The sequence below is a fragment of the Desmodus rotundus genome, chromosome 7 (assembly GCF_022682495.2).
Source record: "Desmodus rotundus isolate HL8 chromosome 7, HLdesRot8A.1, whole genome shotgun sequence".
Classification (NCBI taxonomy): domain Eukaryota; kingdom Metazoa; phylum Chordata; class Mammalia; order Chiroptera; family Phyllostomidae; genus Desmodus; species Desmodus rotundus.
This window is the reverse complement of record NC_071393.1, coordinates 50808105-50828456: the sequence shown is the minus strand read 5'-3', so window position 1 is coordinate 50828456 and position 20352 is coordinate 50808105. Positions and strand designations below refer to the sequence as shown.

At 40.6% G+C, this 20352-nt stretch overlaps 1 protein-coding gene and 1 long non-coding RNA gene across 5 annotated transcripts in view; one reads left to right on the top strand and one right to left on the bottom strand.

The window, feature by feature from the left end:
* The window catches only part of SLC25A21 (solute carrier family 25 member 21), a 460856-nt gene that overhangs the window by 40792 nt on the left and 399712 nt on the right, over window positions 1-20352 (bottom strand). For all 4 annotated transcript variants that reach the window (XM_045187980.2, XM_053929134.2, XM_045187975.3 and 1 more), the window contains 3 exons: window positions 12610-12676; window positions 5390-5449; window positions 2006-2113 (listed from right to left, as the gene is read on the bottom strand). In XM_045187980.2, coding sequence (XP_045043915.1) covers window positions 2006-2113; window positions 5390-5449; window positions 12610-12676 — 235 coding nt within the window. The remainder of the gene's footprint in view (window positions 1-2005; window positions 2114-5389; window positions 5450-12609; window positions 12677-20352) is intronic.
* On the top strand, window positions 9942-18927 carry LOC128781445 (uncharacterized). The gene is made up of 3 exons (XR_008427422.1): window positions 9942-10008; window positions 15543-15726; window positions 18774-18927. It is a non-coding gene; the product is annotated as an uncharacterized lncRNA (long non-coding RNA).

The window sequence follows — 20352 nt, the reverse complement described above, 5'->3', positions numbered from 1 at the left end:
CTCTAGCAATGCCTTGACCCGTGCAAAAACACTCACAGCTCTTACGTGGCCTCAGTGTAGAACCTCGTCGAGGGCAGGGGAGAAAGAAGAGAACAGTAGGCATGAGCAGAAGTGCTGTGATAACTCATTATTTTCATTCCCGAGCGTGCTCCTAGGTGCTTGTCCCACTGGGTCCCTCTGGTTACAGGTTGCATTGATAAAGGATGCAGTTGAAGGCCTGTTTTTTCCTTCACTTAATCATTGTTTCTCTAAGACAAGCTTCCCAACAGGTAAAATGAGGAATTGGATGGGGAGCTCCAAAGTTTTCTTCTAGCTCGTAATTCTCCCTGTCTAACAAGTCAAATTTTCCGTGAGCAGATTCCATGGGGGCTGTATTAAATGCTCCATAATGATATGGCATTTGAAAGGTGTTTCTTTCATTTCCTCCTATTCCTCATCATTTTTCCCCCATCAGTCAAGGAAGAATAGAAAGCAAGCGAACAGAAACAAAGACTAGGGTAATACAAAAATGTTCAATCTTTTCTGAAATGCTATATATCACTGCAATTAAGACAATCTTTTGAAACTTAAAAGGAAAAAAAAAATCTCCTTTAATTAGGATTGACTTCAACTGAGTAGATACCATCTGCTGTAGCGGACTAACCCTGTCCGCCTCGGGCCTGGGCTGCTACAGGTGAGTGGGTTGCCCCCCTCCTTTCCCACACCTCTGCTCAAGAAGCTGCCAGGGAGCTCTCAGGCAGGAAGTGGGGTGGGAGTGAGGGGGCTCTCCACCCACTAGCAGCTGCTTAAGTAGTAGGCAGGGGAACTTTTCCACAGAGAAATTCAGGTCAGCAGATACTCCAATTTATACCACATGCTACCCAGTTGTGGAATTAAATTAAAACGCTAAGAAAGGACCTGGAATACAAATCCTCTTATTTTTTCTCTACCTTGTGCTTGGCTCCCAAAAGAATAAAGCAAGAACAGTTGGACTTGGTGGTTTAACAGGAATTATTAGGCAACTGGAAGGAAGCGAAGTCAGCACACACCAAGGGAAGCTGTCTTCAAGAACCATCATGTACCAGCGATTAAATGTCAAGACCCATCCTTGTCCGAGTGGTGATATCTCTACAGGTTTAGGAACATGCTCATTCACATTTAACCCAAAGACAGGCTTGACAGATCATCAGAATCTTTGGGGGAGGGCCAAGGGTGGAGTAGGAAAAGGATTGAGGCAATTTTTTTTAATGATTTCATAATTTTGTTCTTTTTTTTTAATTGTTGTCCAAGTACAGTTGTCTTTATTCCCCCCAATCCCTCCCACCTCAGCCATTCCCACCTCCCACCCTCGATCCTACCCCACTTTGGTGTTGTCCTCATGTCCTTTATACACATTCCTGAAAACCCCTCCCCCTTTCCCTCCCGTTATCCCCTCCTACCTTCCCTCTGGTTACTGTCAGTTTGTTCTTTAATTCAATGTTTCTGGTTATATTTTGCTTGCTTGTTTGTTTTGTTGATTAGGTTCCACTTAGAGGTGAGATCATATGGTATTTGTCTTTCACCACCTGGCTTATTTCACTTAGCATAATGCTCTCCAGTTCCATCCATGCTGTTGCGAAGGGTAGGAGCTCCTTCTTTCTTTCTGCTGTGTAGTATTCCATTACAATTTTTTTTAAGAAACACAATAATATTCTAACCTCAGTGGTTTTTGCTGTAGTCTATTCTAGCATAATGTAAAATAGAAGTGTTCCCAAATGGAGGGAAAACATTTCCAAATAAGTCAGTATAGATTACATTAGAACTCTAAAACAAAAGTGTGTACACATGTGTTTGTCCCTCAGACTTGAATGCATTTTTGTTAGTATTTTCCTTGTGGGAGAAATTTGACTTTTCCTATGCTACCTCCTTACCGATAATTTTCTATGACTTTAGCAAGTGAATAAGAGCTGGGCTCATACTTTTTTATATATACTTAAAATGTTTGTTGTTACAGTCTCTGAACAATAGGAAAACCTTAAATCATTACCTCTGCAAATTTGTTCCGATTGGCTTGCAAGCCAACTTTTACGACCTCAAAAGGGTTAACCACGATGGCCTCTGTTAGTCCAGATCCCAGTCCAGCAATGGCAAATGTCTAGAAAAATTAAATCAATCAATACTTTAAAGCAAGTTATCACGTGTGCTGGGTAAAGCATCCTACTCATAACATTATGTAGCTGAATGTTATGGTGAGAATGGAGAAACTTGTGTAAATGCACCATATACCATTACTAAACAGCCTTAGTTCTTGATTAGATGCTGACAATTCATGAAGAAGAAGTTACAGAAGCCACAAACCACATCCTAACAATTCAAAATAAAATGTCAAAGCCCCATCAACAATGACTTTTTTCCACTAATGAAAAGAAAGGTTGTTTTACTGATTTAAGGTGAATACTAAACCATCTGCACATGTAACAATTAAAAGAGAGTTTGACTTGTAAAAGGAGAGCTTCATTTTAAAACATCTACTTAAATACATGTATTGAGCAGATTAACAAATTCAAGGAGCAGAACCACAAATAGTGTTTTTAAAAAGCAAAATTTCAGGTAACCAAACAGTAGAGCTGAACACATTTAAATTTATAGCCGTATTCTTAGAGTCACTATTTTAGACTATTATCAAACAAAAAATTATTTTTTATTCATCTTTTCCCTATTTTTAAAAAAACTGATCATTGTCCTATTCTTCTAGATCCGAAAGCCAAGGAATGAGATCAGAAATGACTAGATTGTTCTGAAGGCCTTAGCTAAAATCTAGAACATTATTTGCTCTCTGTTAATAATTTCTGCAGTAGGAAAGAACAACTTTCTAGAATTTTTCCCCATGTGGAACACTTAAAGGCTTTTCAGAAAATCCTTATAAAAAACCAAAATAACCACGATGATAAAATACGAGAGAGAGAGAGAGAGAAAGAGAGAGAGAGAGAGAGAGAGAGAATGAAAACAAAATTAAACAAAGCCTCAAACCTGCAAAACAGATGTGAAAAAACCCAATTCTTTAGTGTTGAAGCCTTAATTCTAAAGGAAGAGGCAGTACTATGGACAACTAAGAGGAGAAAAAGCACAGATAACTCTTATTATGAGTCTTTAATTTCTTCAAAATAGGACAGTAAAAGAGAAAGGGAGAAAGGATGTTCTACAGCCTTAGCAGCAGAGGAAAGTCCAGGGCCAGGAGGTCTGGGTTTAAGTCTCCGTTCTGCCACTTACTGGCTGATTTGGACCAGAGCTACCATGTACATTAGTTTGTGCACAATGGTGCGTGTGGAGCCAGAAGTCCGGCCTGCACCCCTCTTGCTGGGCCGGAGCCCTGGACCGGCATCAGTCAGAAGAAAGGACTGCCTTTTCATAATTCACATAAAGACCCCACATGTACTAGCTGCAGCTCTGTGTCTAAGTCACTGACCCCTTTATAAGCCACAGTTTTCTCATCTGTAAAATGGAAACAATAATAATTAACCTCCCTAGCTCATAAGGTTATATGAGGGTCAAAATCAGGTGTGAAAGCCCTTTGTAAAGTGCTACACAGAAACCACTCTTAGTGTTGCACAAACAGATGGACAGGAAGAATGGCTTTGGACACAGATTCCAGGAGAGAGGGAGTGACTAGTGATGTTTTCCTTTCATGCCCCTTCATTACAATTTTAAACATCTTTGTATAGGGTAACAGACCAAATATTTTATTCATGTATCTCAGACTTCCATCATGGAAGCCAAAAGCAGGAAAAAAAAAAATACTAGTCCCCAACTTTTCTGACTGAAAAAGCTAAAATCCAGATGTTCAGGTTTTTATTACTCCATACAATCTTCCAAGTAATTCACTTTTCTGTTCTATAAACTCAGCTACATTTGCTGTCAGAAATAGCGTTCAGCAGTCCCTTGTCAAAAGAATTGATCAGCTATCAGCAGATCACATTACTTAGACTGTTCCAGAGACCAGCAGTGACTGTCGGGTTCCCAGCCTCCTCGGCTTTTCATGTGAGAGCACCAGGGGACATTTAATGGCTGTTTAAGTGTCTAGCTGTATCAAAAAAAAAAAAAACCAAAAAAAAAACCCAACCCTGGAATAAATGAGTTCAAGAGAAGGGGAAACCTGCACACAGTTTGCACGCATTCAGTTGTGGCGGCTGGAGCGGCCAAATGCTTTTCTGTTTCAATTCCTAAGAGAGCCAAAAGAGCTGCATTTCTCAGTGGCACCAGCACAGGAACAGCCAGCTGGCCCTCCAGAGGCCGTACTTCATTGTCTTTTGCTAGAAAGGCTTTTAATTCTCTTTTTAACAAGATATTTTCAAAGTTAAGAATGACATTACGGGGAGACACCGAGGAATTAAAAAATAACTTAGGGCCCATGCTACCACGTCTTTCATGTGAGGCCACACCTCAGAGCCACCTCTTCAGGTAGGAGGCTGGACAAGAGCTTTCTTTGTCATAACATTAAGCCAGGCTATTAGTTTTCCTAATAGGATCCTTCCTATAAAAGGGACATGCATGACTCTTTAAATAACATACTTCTTGGGCAGTCTTCTTGGCAGAGCAAATGTTCTGAAATGAACCTTTACAAGTGAAGTAATGAAGGAATTGCAGCTCAGAACACTCTGTTTTTGGTTAAGTTTTGAGATACACTTCACCAGGAAAACAGGGGCATGTTTCAATCGGAGAGCCAGTGCAGATTTTACTTGATTTTGTTTTAAGGATTTGAAGGGAGAAATCAGTGCATTTGCTCTCTCTGGAGCTCCCGTGGCAAGCACATATTTGTAGAACCCAATTAGCCAATATAATTTAACTCATTTTGTGAAAAGTGGCCAAGTGACTCAGAAGGAAAGGAGTGGCATTGGAAAATGCTCAAATCAACAAGTGATTTTCATGTGATAGTTGACATGTGTCATTCATTGTATGATCATTATTCTCCCTGACGATAAAAGGTCCGTTCTTCAGTCCGTCTCTGACCACAGAGTGCCCTGCAGTTCTATTACTTACTATTTACTACAGCTCAAGTAAAGCTGGAAAAGTCGCCTGCTAGGAAATAATTTTAGGCACGCCAACTTCTGCATAGATAGGTACAACATGTAAACATGCATGTTTGGGCTTAAAAAAAGTCTTTGACAAATGTACTCTTTATTTTACACTCTTGACCATATCTCATCTGAGCCTTTCTACACATATCATTATTATCATAAATTCACCACTGGGTGCTATAAAATAGCCAAATTGTGAGTTATTAGGAAGATGGCTTTCAACAAGTAGCTGAACATTGAATCACTTGAATTCATATTTTAGTAGTTGGGCTCAGGGAATCAAAAGGCTTTTTGTCTCCAGATTTTGCTTTATGAAATAACACACACACTTAAGTATAATAAATATTCTCACTTACCACTGCTGGTGACAGTGACACAGATCCTAGCAATTTCTTATACTGCTCAAAGGTGAAAAACTGTGAAACAAAACCAGACCCAGAGATTTATAACAATTTCCTGCAACAAACCCTTTAATTGACTCAAATTTCTTTAGTAAATCATTATATTAGCCAGCATTTAAAACATGATAAACCATTGAACACAGTTCTTAATCTGGCCTCAGGTACTTGCTATTGGTTCTTACTTTAACAGTCACATTTTCAAATGCAGCTATAATGACCCACAGAAGAGCTGGTGGCATCCTTTATGGCAGTAAATGAACCACACAGCTTCCACTTACCATGACCATTTCCAGTTTCCCCAGACATCAACAGACTCCTTTTTTTTGTGTCAGTGATTCAACATTGTAGGCATAGAGACCCGAAATCTTTGGTCTCCTCTGGTTTCTCTATGAATTGCTTTCCCAGTGAATGTCCAATTATCTGACTGACTTGCAAAAGACATCCATTTCTCAGCTTCAACTTTCATTTTTATCTCTGTCTCTACTGTTCCATGAAATTTCCAAACACTCAGCAATGATGAAGATGTCATCATAAACGAGGAAAGGACCAAATGAGGTCATCTAGTCCATCCCTGCTTAAAGCCACACTGTCCCCTGCCTGAGCAGAGGAGAGCTGCTTATTCCTTCCTCTAAAATCTGGTGATGATGAAGATTTTGTTGGTTGCTTCAGTAGATGATGTTTAATATAATTTTCCTGAAAATGAGTTTCTAGGAAGGCAAATCTAGTCACTTTGTATAACATACCCAAAAAGCATTTTTCTCCAACATTTTGGGCAACGATGCTGCTTGCACGTGATGTTTTGCTCCTGGGTACTCTGTTAGGAAGCCAGAAGCAGCTCTGATGACACGCTCTTGGAGGTCCTGCCAGCCTGTTTCTCAAGACCGGAGAAATGGCCTGGTATTTTGTGATCACACATGTCTTCTACTCTATTACTTCTTAACCCAGTAAAATGTAGCAAGAAAAAAAATGTACATTTGGGGGCCACATACTACTCCGTTGTTAGAAAGAGGTAGTTCTGTGGTGTACACACACCTCAGACGAGTCCTCGGGCGTCCCAAGGGTCATTACATCACCAGACAGCCTTAATTCCTCTAAAGACCCATGACCTGCTTTGCAGCCATGCTTCTTTAGATTAACTATGGTTGTAGACTTTTCTAGAAATGAGATTCATTCATTTACTCATTGAACAAATATTTTATTGGATGCCCCCCATGTTCTGAGAGGCATGGGGGATGCAGCAGTAAACAGAGAACCCCCGCCTTCTCGATGTAACATTCCAGGGGGTGGCGATGACCCTCAAACTGCATCCTGGGGTTACAACAGCCCCACCAGGGGCGACTACTGTTTGGAGGAGAGATACACTAGAAACCATTAACTATGGAAGGAAATGCATTATAGTTTGAAGCTTTAAAGACAATTTATCTTTTCTTCCTTTTTATGCTCATCATCATCACTGTTTCTGACAATTACCTTGCTGGTATTTTGCAGGAGCGGTCCTGGGTCTGAGTCCTGGCTGTACCACTTAGTTGTGAAAGCATGGGTGTACCGCTTAGTTGTGAAAGCCTGGCCTTTCTAACCCTCCAGAACACAAGACTTATATTTTAGAGAAGTCCTTAAATAAGAGCATTTGAGTAAGATTTCCTGACATGTTTGGCACATAGGAGACTTTCAGAATATTTTGGTTTCCATTCCCTGACTTCTCTTTGGCTACTAAAGGAACTATAAATGCCTTAGTTATTTGTATCACTCAGGAGAGCCTGCTATGGTCCAAGAAACCTGCTAAGACTTTAGCATGTGCTCCTGCATTTGATCCGTAAAACATCATTAGGTCACAGTTACAACATAGCCATGGTTCCCATTTCATAGGTGTATGTCCTGTAGCTAGTGAATGGAGGGGTTCAGATTCCCCCGAAGTCTAATGCCAAGGCCTGTGTGTGCTCTTAACCACGGTACTATACTTAATCACGGCTGAGCTGTGACCATTAGTGGTTTGGGTAGAGATTCTCTGCCTTGGAATTCTCTTGCTGCTGAGGTCTTCTTACCTTCCCTGACCCTGGAAGCCCAGTGTCTCTCAAAGCAGATTTCAAGGCTTTTTGACCGCAATCTACATAAAAAGTACTTGGCCAATACAGGTGCATGTATGCACATACATGTACACAGTGTGCTCTTGTGTTTATTACTGAGACAAAACATGGCTATAAAACAATATTTACCCCTTTACTATGTGTAATTCTGTTTCTATTCTCCTTCATTCAAAATATTCCAGGTCATGACCCACTACATCTAGTGACTCACTAAACCGATTTCGTGACTCACGGGTCATGACACACATTCTAGAAACACTGCTCTACGTGGCCCTCCCTGGGTCAAGGGAAGTTCTGGGAGATGACAGGCTTTACAAAAGCCTCCCTACCCTGTTCCGCTCCAGTGGGAAGATGTGGTGTTTTTCCTTTCGGACTTTCTGTCACTGCATTACTATGGAGGCAAACCCTTCTGGGTCCTCCTCATGGTGCCTGCGCATTTTGAAGCCTTCCGGTTTGGCTGGTTGGAACAGGTCCTTCCTCCCTTCCTTCCTTCCTTCCTTCCTTCCTTCCTCCCTTCCTCCCTTCCTTCCTTCCTTCCTCCCTTCCTCCCTTCCTTCCTTCCTTCCTTCCTTACAAAATATATTTTATTGATTATGCTATTACAGTTGTCCCATTTTTTTCTCCCCTTTATTCCCCTCTGCCCTGCAACCCCTTCCCACCAGCATCCCCCACTCCCCTTAGTTCATGTCCATGGGTCATACATATAAGTTCTTTGGCTTCTCCATTTCCTATACTATTCTTAACCTCCCCCTGTCTATTCTGTACCTACCATTTATGATTCTTATTCCCTGTACCTTTCCCCCATTCTCTCCCCTGACCTGGCCTGCTGATAACCCTCCATGTGATCTCCATTTCTGTGATTCTGTTCCTGTTCTAGTTGTTTGCTTAGTTTGTTTTTTTTGTTTGTGTTTTTGTATTTTTTAAAGATTTTATTTATTTATTCTTTAGAGAGGGGAAAGGAGGGAAAGAAACATCAATGTGTGGTTGCCTTTCACATGAACCCCATTGGGGACCTGGCCTGCAACCCAGGCATGTATCCCAGACTGGGAATCGAACCTGTGACCCCTCGATTTGCAGACTGACACTCAACCACTGAGCCACACCAGCCAGGCAGTATTTGTTTTTATTTTTTTAGATTCATATATTACTGTTCATATTTTTTATTATCTCCTTTTTCTTAGGTAAGTCCCTTTAACATTTCATATAATAAGGGCTTGGTGATGATGAACTCCTTTAACCTGACCTTATCTGGGAAGCACTTTATCTGCCCTTCCATTCTAAATGGTAGCTTTCCTGGATAGAGTCATCTTGGATGTAGGTCCTTTCCATGACTTTGAATACTTCTTTCCAGACCCTTCTTGCCTGCAGGGTTTCCTTTGAGAAATCAGCTGATAGTCTTATGGGAACTTCTATTCTCAACCTCGCTTAGCGGGAGCATTGTTCCCTGTAATTGCTTGGATGGCTCTTTCTCAGGCCCTGCTAATTTCCTTACGTGCACACACTGGTCAGTTATCAGCTGAATACTTAAGGGTCTCTCTGCAGATCTTAGGAGTTCTTGCTCTGTGCAGCTCTCTCTTCTCTGGTACTTTGTCCACTGAACTCAAGCTGCCTTGCCCTCTAGCTCCTTCTCAACCCAGGGAATCCATGGGCTCTGCCTGTATTTCCCTTGCCTTCCCCCAGGCCTGGCAACCCTTTCAAGGCAGGAAGGTGGGGCAGTCCATACAGCTCATCTCCTTTGTTTCCTGTCTCTCTCTTCCTTTCTTGTCTGATGTCCTGTGTCTTGAAAATTGTGGTTCATATTTTGTTCATTTTTTATTGTTGCTGTTACAGGCAAGAGAGTAAATCTGGTCCCTGTTACTCCATCTTGGCTGGAAATAGAAGTCTGGGCCTTCCAGAAATTCTGAATAGTAGATGTGGGAATTTCTGAGAACAGGACGGAAATGTCTCCTGTTAGAAACCAATAAATTTTCTTTCTGTTTCTCTCTCTATATATATTCCATTTACTCCAGGAATATCAGCTGAACACCTACTATATGTAGACACTATGACAAGCATAGTGATAATGGGGAACAAACAGCCTTCACAATTTATAATGTCTCACCAGTTTGCTTAGCAATAGGCAGTCCTTGAGAGTCCGATCATGGAAAAATGGTGTTTCTGGAACTGTGGTGCTCAAGATTGGACCCTGGACCCTGGAACGTGGTGCCTCTCACTTCTGAGGAACCAGTCAGTCTCTTTCTGAGGTCTTCATTTCCTTTGGCTAACTGCAATACTAACTGTCTTAATTTGTGAAAGAGGAAGTTTCATTTATTCAGCATCAATGAGGCTTATTATTTTCATGATGAATCTTATTTCAAAGAATCGAGTACAGGAAAAACTTGACATTATCTGTTTCTGATTATAGTGGTGCTCGTAACTGAAGTGTCAGTTCCAAGGACGATCTCTATCTGTACCATGTATGTATGAAGTATTCATAGAGCATATCTATGTGTAAGTAACCACGTGCACACACACACACACACACATACAGTTTCTGAATATTTTTTCTGAAGTAAACTTTGATGACATACATTGAAACAGTTTATGATGTATGAAATTGTTACTATCAGATGATCGCTTTCCTCACAAATCCTAAGATAAAAATCTATAAAATGAATGTTTTCATACATTGTGTTGAAAAAGTAGTGCTATCCATCTGGCAAAGATACACTTTTAACTCCAAGTTACACTTAAAAAGCCAACGTACTTACCATATGGCTCAATAATTTCAAGGTAAAAACTACTTGAAACAAGATGTCTGGGACACATATACCATATCCAGTTGCCCAAAAGTTCATCTGTTAACCATTGTTCTGACAGGGAGCATTGCTTTTTTTTTTTTTTTTTTAACTAGAGACTAACTCAGCTTTGCAAAGCTCAACATTTCTTTTTTTTTTCTTCAGTAAAAGACTGGTCAACACTGATAAAACTTAATCCTCTTAAAGTTTAAATTGTCTCCAATGTATAGTATTAAGGAAGAATATTCCAGGAAAAACTTTAATTATAATTTACTTTATTTATACACGTAAAACACTGAACAAATGAATATATTATTCTATGGAGACAAAATGACTTTCTGTTTGAACAGGAACTCTGCTCTGTTTGTTTACTTGGGCAATCTTTTATCAAGTGAAGCCATTTCATAATTCAATTCAGCCCTCGTGTGTACTTTGGTGAACTTTTTCCAGATTCTCTACTGAGATTCAGATCCTTATAATGAAATCTGTATTGAAGTAATAATGCATAATCTCCAAAACTATGGCAAAAAGGAGAATGAATTGAGAAAAGTGTGTTTTAAAGCTTTGCTTTCTGAATCGAGACCTGAATTAAGTCCTATTCAATGACTATTATAAAAATATTACTACTTTACCATAATGTAAAAGTTTCGTGTTTGTGTTTATTATAAGTGGTTATTTTACCATAAATTTTAACCTAGCCACCCTCTTAACTTGCTGAGTAGAAGTACCCTTCCCTTTCAGGAATATCAGGAATATGAAGTGAGCAATGTATGTGGAAAAAAAGCTTTGCCATTAATTGGAAAGGAAGTCTTTCAGTCTAAGTTTATGTTACCCTTATCATGGAAAGACAAAGCCATATTTACTGCGGTCAGGGGTGTGGGTGTGGGGGTCAATGCCAGCTAGAGTCACGGTGATCAGGACTCTTGTCTGAGAGAACACAGAAAAAAGTGATGAGATTTAGTTCTTTCTTCCTCAGAGGTCCTGCTAGATCCTTGTGTTCCTGCCCAGATACTGAGCCAGTAAGTAGTACGTGAACTCCATAGTTATGCAGTTAAGGAGATGGAAATCAGGATAATGGAACTAATAATTTTGTAAAAACCAGAATAGAAGATTTTAACAGAGGAGATGGGGAGGTAGGGGGAATGAAGTCAGCATGCCAAATAAATAAGTTATATGAGAATTATGTCAAAGAAATACAGTGTATTAGTCTGCTCTGTTCATAAAATGGGCATGATTTAGAGAGAAAGGTTTTTCCACCTGTCTCCTCTCCTCCCTTTTCCTTCTCTCTTTCTTTAATAATTATTGCTCCAAAGGAAAACTTATGAATTGCTTTGAGAAAAAGTCCACGCTATTTTGTGGCTACTATGTTCTGATTAAATGAATTTCATTCACCATTATGCTTTTTATTTAATTTCCCCATTATAAGGGGGTGCCTTCACCTGGAAAAGTAATCCACAAACCAATATTGGACAGATTGATCAAGTGTAATTAGAATAAAATTTATGCTATAATTTCTGCAATAAAAATCTTATCTTATGTTTAATTCACATTAACCTCCTATAGGTTAGTGTGGGAAGTCTTAATGCTGAAGTTATCACTGTTGTGTATTTTCACCTCGTTGGAAAGCATATGAGGTCTGTCCAGAAAAAGCCCAGCCATTGTTAATATAACGAGAACACTTTGCGTGACATCAGTGTAACCTGGCAGCCAAGGAGAGTGGACTAGAATGCACATGCGTGAACAATGACGACTTTACTGTACTACTCAGTGGAGGTGGTAGATGCTGTTTAGTGAGCCTATGTACTGTGTGGCCATTGCTTTCAAGATGACTGCGCAAGTACAACGAATCCACATCAAATTTTGCATTAAGCTTGTACATTCTTCTGCAGAAACTGTTCAGATGATTCGGAAGGCCACGGCTGTGGGCAACTGGTGATTGGCAGCTTCATCATGACAACACGCCCACTCATGCATCATGTCTTATGCAGTTTTTTGGTGAAACATCAAATCACCCAGGTGACTCAGCCCCCCTACAGCCTGGATTTGGCTGTGACTTTTGGCTTTTCCCAAAACTAAAATCATCTTTGAAAGGGAAGATTTCAGACTGTCAATAAGATTCAGGAAAATATGATGGGATGGCTGATGGCGAATGGGAGAACTGTATGAGGTCCTAAGGTGCCTACTTAGAAGGGGACAAAGGCATCATTGTCCTATGTACAATGTTTCTTGTATCATGTGTGTTCTTCAGTAAATGTCTCTATTTTTCATATTACATGGCTGGGTACCTTCCGGACAGACTTCGTACATTGCTTACCTTCACTGCTCTTTTTGGTGTTTCAGCCAATATGGGTGGTAGAATCCCCTTGTAAAAACCAAACAGCCTGTGGGAGAAATAAAAGATTTTATTTAAGAAAGGGAAGTAGAAAATAGGTAATTCTGCCTTTGTTTATAGAAAAAGCAACTAATCTTAAAGTATTACCAATTATTTAATGTAGTACACCAATTTGAAGTTCTTTGTTTTAATTCTAAAGTAGAGTGATTATGGAAGCTGGAGGTGTAGGTAGGTACACTGTGCCTCTTCCCACAACCAAAAGAAGGAAAACAACAAATTTAAAAACAAAAAACAACCAGAACTTTCAGAAAATTGAACTGTATGGAAGTCCAACAATCAAGGAGTTAAAGAAGAAACATTCATCCAGACTGGTAGGAGGGGTGGAGATGGGCAGCCAGGGTGCAGAGGGCTTGAGGCAAGGTGGTGGCTGGAGGACCAGCTGAGGTGGTGGCCGATGGAGTGGGTGGTCCCACATTTGTGTGCGGATAAACCAGGAGGAACAACTGGGGAGTAAGACAGAATGCACAACCCAGGGATCCAGTGATAAAAAATAAAGCCTCAAAACATCTGACTGAAAAACTCTGTGGGGGTTGAGGCAGCAGGAGAAACTCCCAGTCTCACAGGAGAGTTCAGTGTAGAGACCCACAGGGTCCTAGAATGAACACGAAACCATCCACTCAGGAATCAGCAACAGAAAGGCCCAATTTGCTTGTAGGCAGCAGAGGAAGTGACTGAAAGCCACTGAGAACCCAGAAAGTGTCATTGTTCCCTTTTGGACTCCTCCCCCATGTACAGTGCCACAATGCAGCACTGCGGGTTGCCCTGCCCTGATGAATACATAAGGCTCCACCCCTTACTATATAACAGGCATGTGGAGACAAAAAAAAAAAAAAAAGCCCAAATGAAAGAACAGATCAACGCTCCAGAAAAAATAGAACTAAGTGATGAAGAGATAGCCAACCAATCAGATGCACAGTTCAAAACACTGGTAATCAGGATGCTTACAGAAATGGTTGAGTATGGTCACAAAATAGAGGGAAGAGTGAAGGCTATGAAAAGTGAAATAAAGAAAAATGCAAAAGGAACCAACAGTGACAGGAAGGAAACTAGGACTCAAATCAACAGTTTGGGCCAGAAGGAAGAAGTAAATACTCAACTGGAACAGAAAGAAGAAAGAATTTAAAAATACAAGGAGAGGCTTAGGAGCCTGCGGGACCATTTTAAACATTCCAACATCTGAATCATAGGGATGCCAGAAAGAGAAGAGGAAGAGCAAGAAATTGAAAAATTATTCAAAGTCATAATGAAGGAGAACTTCCCCAATCTGGCAAAGGAAATAGACTTCCAGGAAGTCCAGGAAGCTCAGAGCATCCCTAAAAAGTTGGACCCAAGGAGGAACACAGCAAGGCACATCATAATTACATTACCCAAGATTAAAGATAAGGAGAGGATCTTAAAAGCAGTAAGAGAAAAAGGAGACAGTTACCTACAAAGGAGTTCCCATAAGACTATCAGATGATCTCTCAAAAGAAACCTTGCAGGAAGAAGGGTCTGGAAAGAAGTATTCCAAGTCATGAAAGGCAAGGACCTACACCCAAGATTACTCTATCCAGCAAAGCTATCATTTAGAATGGAAGGGCAGATAAGTGCTTCCCAGATAAGGTCAAGTTAAAGGAGTTCATCATCACCAAGCCCTTATTATATGAAATATTAAAGGGACTTATCTAAGGAAAAGAAGATAAAAAACTATGAACAGTAAAATGACAACAAACTCACAATGATCAACAACTGAACCTAAAAAAACAAAAACAAAGTAATCAAACAACTAGAACCCAAACAGAATCACAGAAATGGAGATCACATGGGGGGTTATGAGCAGGGGGAGAATGGGAGAAAAGGTACAGGGAATAAGAAGCATAAATGGTAGGTACAAAATAGACAGGGGGAGGTTAAGAATAGTATAGGAAATGGAAAAGCCAAAGAACTTATATGTACGACCCATGGACATGAACTAAGGGGGATGAATGCAGATGGGACGGGGGTACAAGGCAGAGGGGAACAAGGGGGAAAATGGGACAACTGTAATAGCATAACTGATGAAATATATTTAAAAAATAAAGTAGAGAGATTATGAATACTGTGTTTATTAGCCTTGTTCAGAAGAAGAATAAGTAATACTGAGACTGGAATCCCTTAGTTAAGTTGCTAAGTACAACCATGAGTTGTGCCTTGAAGATGAAGTTGATAATCTTCAATCTAAGGATCTTGAATTTATTTTCTCAGTTGTGTGGTAGGTAGCTTCAAGCTGCCTACAGTCTTGCATTTCCTCCCTTACGGTAACCAAATGAGGTTAGGGTTACACCGAAGCCCACTAGACTGAAACTTTCTGAGGCTAGCAAGCTGATGGAATCTCAAGTTTAGCTTCACTAACACCAGGGAACTAACAAGCTCTATGGCTATGGAACTTGGGCTCCTGGGTGTGTCCTGATTTGTCATAATTTTTTAACTTCCTTCATAGAGAAGGAAGTAGGTCAGGGACATTCATTGCTGACAGAAGAACTGCAAAACTGCCTTGCTGATATGCAATTTCGCAGGGCCTGGGACAGCTATTTTTTTATTGTTGCCATAGTTGATAAACTTGGCACATATTCTGATGTTTTTAGAAAAAGGTGAGTAGATATGCTTATGATGAGATTATAATACATCATCACTTATTTCATATTAGATATTATAATTCAAAGTTTTAAATATTTCTGATCTAGAATCTTTATATATATATATACACAAACACACACATATGTATATATACATGCCATACCCGCATTTGAAACCTGGAAATACATAAATAGAAAAGACTGTTCTGCATTATTTTCTTTGATAATCTGTTTCCCTGATGAACCCATGCATGACCGCAGGTACAGGCAGGACCTGGTGTGTCCCTGTGGCAGGATGTCCATTCTACGTGGGGCTGGAGATTCTTTGACCCTTCAAGCTTCGCTACTACTTCTTCAAGTTAGGTTCTGCTTCCAGCTGTGCTTCTGGGACAAGAAAGTGAAGAGTTTATTCAGACTAATGCACTGTGCCACCCAATCCAACATGGTAACCTCTTGTTCTTCCTTAATTAACTTGCTCCCCTTCAGTGAGGGGAGCAAAGACTTGTCCTACAGCTTTTAAACTGTTAGCTCCTTGAGGGCTGAGTGTGCATGAGAGTGCCTACCCCAGGCTCGTGTGTGTATAAGCAGAACACAAATGTTTGTCAGGTATATCAATTTCATGAAGAGGAAGAAAGGAATTAAATGATCCCCTGGTATGGGTTTACTCTGCCTACTGTTTTTCACTTAATGGAGAGTACTAGCATTATGAATAAGAAGTAAAGGAAACATGGGATTTGAAGAACTGTGGGAGTTCACAAACTCCCCTTACCTCCTTTCATTCTAGTTTCAACTACTGATGCCTGCAATTCACTTGTAAAATTTAAACGCCACTATTCATCATTTAAATTTCATTATGAATTAATTATTATATAATTTTCAGCATGAGAGTGACTAAGCACAGGTTTAATCTTCCTAAAAGATAAATGTGATTTTTCTGAAGTTCTACATTGATAATGAAAGACATTATTAGTTCTGTTCTTTCTGTGCTGATTTTTCCACATCTGGAGTATTATGCCTAGTTATGGAGGGGGTGACATTAAAAACACTTAAGTAAGTAAAGCTTCTAGATCAGAGTGTCCTGGTTAATAGAGGCACTTGAAATCCCACATGACAGAGAACAGAGGAAGAATAGTTGCTCAGCCTGAAGAAGAAAGATCAGAGGGAAAAACATAATGTGACAGATCTCTTGGAAGGGGAGCACGTAGGAAAGAGATTACACTTTGTTTCCAGGTGGTAGAACTAGGACCAACAAGTGCAAGCAACAAGGAAAGACACATTTTTGTCCCAGGAGGAGCTTCCCACGAGGAAGTACTCCTAATAGTCAGAATTATCTGTAGGAAGACTGGGCTTTCCTGAAGCGGTGAGCGCCCCTTTGTGGTCTGTGGTCAAGCAGTCTGGATGGCCCCTGGGCATGGATGCCAGCCATGGGATGCACACAGTATTGGATGGGCTTGCAGGCATTCTAAGTAGCTTTCCTCCAACCCTCAGATTTTGTTACGCTAAGAAAAAGAACAGGAGGACATGGGAAAGCACTTTCCTGCCTTGCTTCAAACTTTTGCTTGAAGTAGAGCACTGCTTCTGTGGGAGACAGAAGTCTTATGACTGGCACAGAAAATCTTCATTTTAAACTGATGGGAAAAAATGTTAGAAAGAGGTTTAAGGCAGGAAGGAAGAGAGGCAGCTGGGGGAACCAAAAAGATTTCCTATGAAAAGATCTGGAAGGTCCAGAGACCTCTGCTTCATGTTGGCAATTCTTCCTTGACGCACCCTCCTTCCCCTCTCCTCGCTCCATTCTTTCATGTGCCCCCCCCACCCCCACCTCCTGCCATCCCACCATCCTGAACTTTCTAACAGTGAATTGATGGTACTAACGGGAAATTCTCAAGGACCATAGGCAGTCTTTGCTGGCAAATGGGAAGCTAGAGCTATCTACTTCCTTGCAATGTATTCTCAGATGTCCATGTAACAGTGGACATCTCTGGAATAGTTAGGCTGCACCTTTTCTGGTGAGAACTACTTTACCCATTTTTTTAACCACCGGAACTGATGAGTTAGTACATCAGTATTAATATTTAACCACCGGAACTGATGTATTAGTAATATTGCTTGTAGGCAGTGGTTGATTGGCACCTCACCAAATGGACCCAAATGGTATTCTGTCTCTTTGCCCCAGTTAATCTGATTCAAGCTGGACCTAGTTGAGTTTTTTTCCCCCTAGGATTTTGGAATTAGAACTGAAAATGTCAGTCTTGATCTGTGTGGTTGAAGCTCTAACATACAAAGCTAGAAAATCAATGGCAGTCTTCTGTCGTTTGGAGGAAGTCAACACGCACTGATGAAGAAGAAGGGAGCTACCATTCAGGGAAACACAGAACAAGATGTCAAAGAGAAACCCTGGAGCTGTGAGAGGGACTCCGCTGCCAGGGTTTCTTTAAGCCTAGTTACATCCAACCCTTCTTGAATATTAGTATTTTCCTTTGCTTTTGGATCATTGAGATACCCAGTTGCATTGATAATACATTTAATTCTTTACTTAAATGAGCCTGAGTTGGGTTTATTACTTACAATCCAAAGTTGGAAGTAAGCCCCTCCTGCCAAAGTGGCTGCTGCAGCACCTCGATTCCATGCCCTCTCTCAGGAAGAGACTTTGTCAGTTAACACGGGCCCTTGGGCCAATCAGAAGAGGCACACCCAAAATTTGAGCAAGAGAATGTAGGCAAAAGCTCAGGCTGATGAGCTATTTTTCTGACTTGATTAGAAAATTATTGAAAGTTTTCCTAATGTAAAGTATGAGGAACAGATTGTAAGTAAAAGGAATTGTAATGTTTTATGAAGGACATACATTTCTTTTTTCTGCTAAGAAACTGATGTTTATATCCACATGCACTGTTCGTTCTGCCAAATTTTTCTGCCTTCATGTAGTTTTGGCTTGAAATACAGAACATGTAGCTTACCAGGACAATAACTAGGGAAGCTGAGAGATTTGCGACACTGTATCAACATGTTCATACTGCTTACTTCTCAAGAAGCAGAGTGACACTCTTGGATCAATGGAGAGGGGGATTCTAAGGTTTATGTAGCAGCGATGGCAGTTCTTTTCCCTGAAAGGACAGTAAAGCCACCGCTCTGGTTTTGAGTTTTGACCCACATCAAGTCAATTGCAGAACCTTTTGGAAGAGGCACAAGAACCAATGCCAGGCCTCCCATAACATCGTAGCATAAACTGTATGGCAGCCCTCGTATTGTTTCTCAAAGTTGTTACTTCTGAAAACTGTGAGTTTGATTTTAACTATCGTGTATAGGAAAATGTTAACTTGGATGTTTATAAACTTTTGTTGGTATTGTTATCAGGAAAAAAAGTCAAAGTTTGTTGAATGCTTACTCTGTGCTAGTAAGACTAAGTATATGAAGGCATATGGACATATGTTAGTCTCATTCAACTCCCACAAAAAAGCCTTTGAAGCAGGTATGCTTTTGTTCTTCGTGTTGCAGGTGAGGCCTACCAGCACATCACCGCCAAGAGGGACACAGTGACTCAAATCCAGTTCCATTGTCCTCACAGTCCTCGTCCTTGACCACCGGGCTGTGCCGCATGGCAGTTTTCCTTGAAAAAAACCAATTTTTCTAAACACTTTTTTGAAAATTATTCCTGTTGCAAAAATGTCTTGTCATTTCATATTTTAGGAAGAAGCAGAAAAGGCAATTAAAAATCAGGTTTCTATTCTGTTTCCATTCAATTCTGTTCTAAAGTCATGTGAAACACAACCTGCATAACTGGCAGATTTGGGCTGAGATGAACAAGACCTGTGTGTGTGTGTGTGAAAGCCTTTGGGTTGTTGATGAAATATTTTCTAGTTGGATCAAAATGGAAAAAAAAAATCAGGCCCCCTCCTAGGATAACCTTTGCCCTCAAGAGGCTCGCCAGGACAATTCCGTCCATGTGGGAGAAAGACAGTACTCGCTTCAGTGATATGATAAAACACTGAAATACTAACACTGTATTAAAACAAAAGCTGTTACACAAAAAGTCAGTGGGGAGCACTGTTGGTTGCTCACCTGACAGGTATCCCTCAAATTCTTCCTTGTCCCTTGAGGTGCAGATATGTGCCGCCCCCTATGTTCAGGGAAGAAAGCCCTTCTGCAGTCCAGGGGATGCAGCAGAATTCTTCAGGCCAATCATGGTGGTCCCATTCCCTTGCTAGTGAAATCCTGTCACTTGCATGGACATATGACCCAACCCTCGTCCATGACTCCAGCGAGGGGGAGGAATGTATGCTGCCAGTCAAGGGTTTCCAGCCTAAGGCAAAGAGGCATGTGGGAAGAAAAGCCCCTCGTCTTTGCTAGATGTTGCCCCAGCTGCATAAGGTGCCTGTGTACTGTGGTCAAGTGAGATTTCATTACCCACAAGCCGAAGACGGCCAGTGGAAATGTGGAAAGGCCTGGATCTCGATGAATGAATTAACCAATCCTGGCACCCTACTTCTAAATTTATGATTATGTGAAATTAAAAATAAATATTTACTATGTGAGCTTTCAACTCTGTCTCCTATCAACCTACCGCTAAAAATATTCTGACACAGAGAGCCTTTAACACCCCCATTTCTGAAAAAGTCTTAAGTGGAAATTCTTAAATCATAGCAAAGATGGTTGTTAAATGTCAAGGAAAACTTTTAGATGGAGACCGTGAGGACCATCTTAGATGATTTCTTTGAGGAGCTCATCACACACTAAAATAAAACTCTATCCCATTAGGATGATTACCTGTGAGAGAACCCCACAGCACAGCACAGACGGAACATGGAGAAGCTCGTAGGCAAATACGAGGATGGGGTTTCAGGTCTCTAAAGCATTCGGATCGTGATGGTTCACGTACTAATGAGAGTTGTTGGTAGAAACATAAGTAGACACAGAGTACTGCAATATTGGATCACATTTGTTTCTAATTGTATAATCAAAACAGACCTTGTATTACTTATGCACATCTATAAAATGAAGATCAAAACTGCACTGCATCTGTTCTCAAAGATGCGGCTCACACACAGCTTATTTGAAGTACAGATTGGTGCCAAAC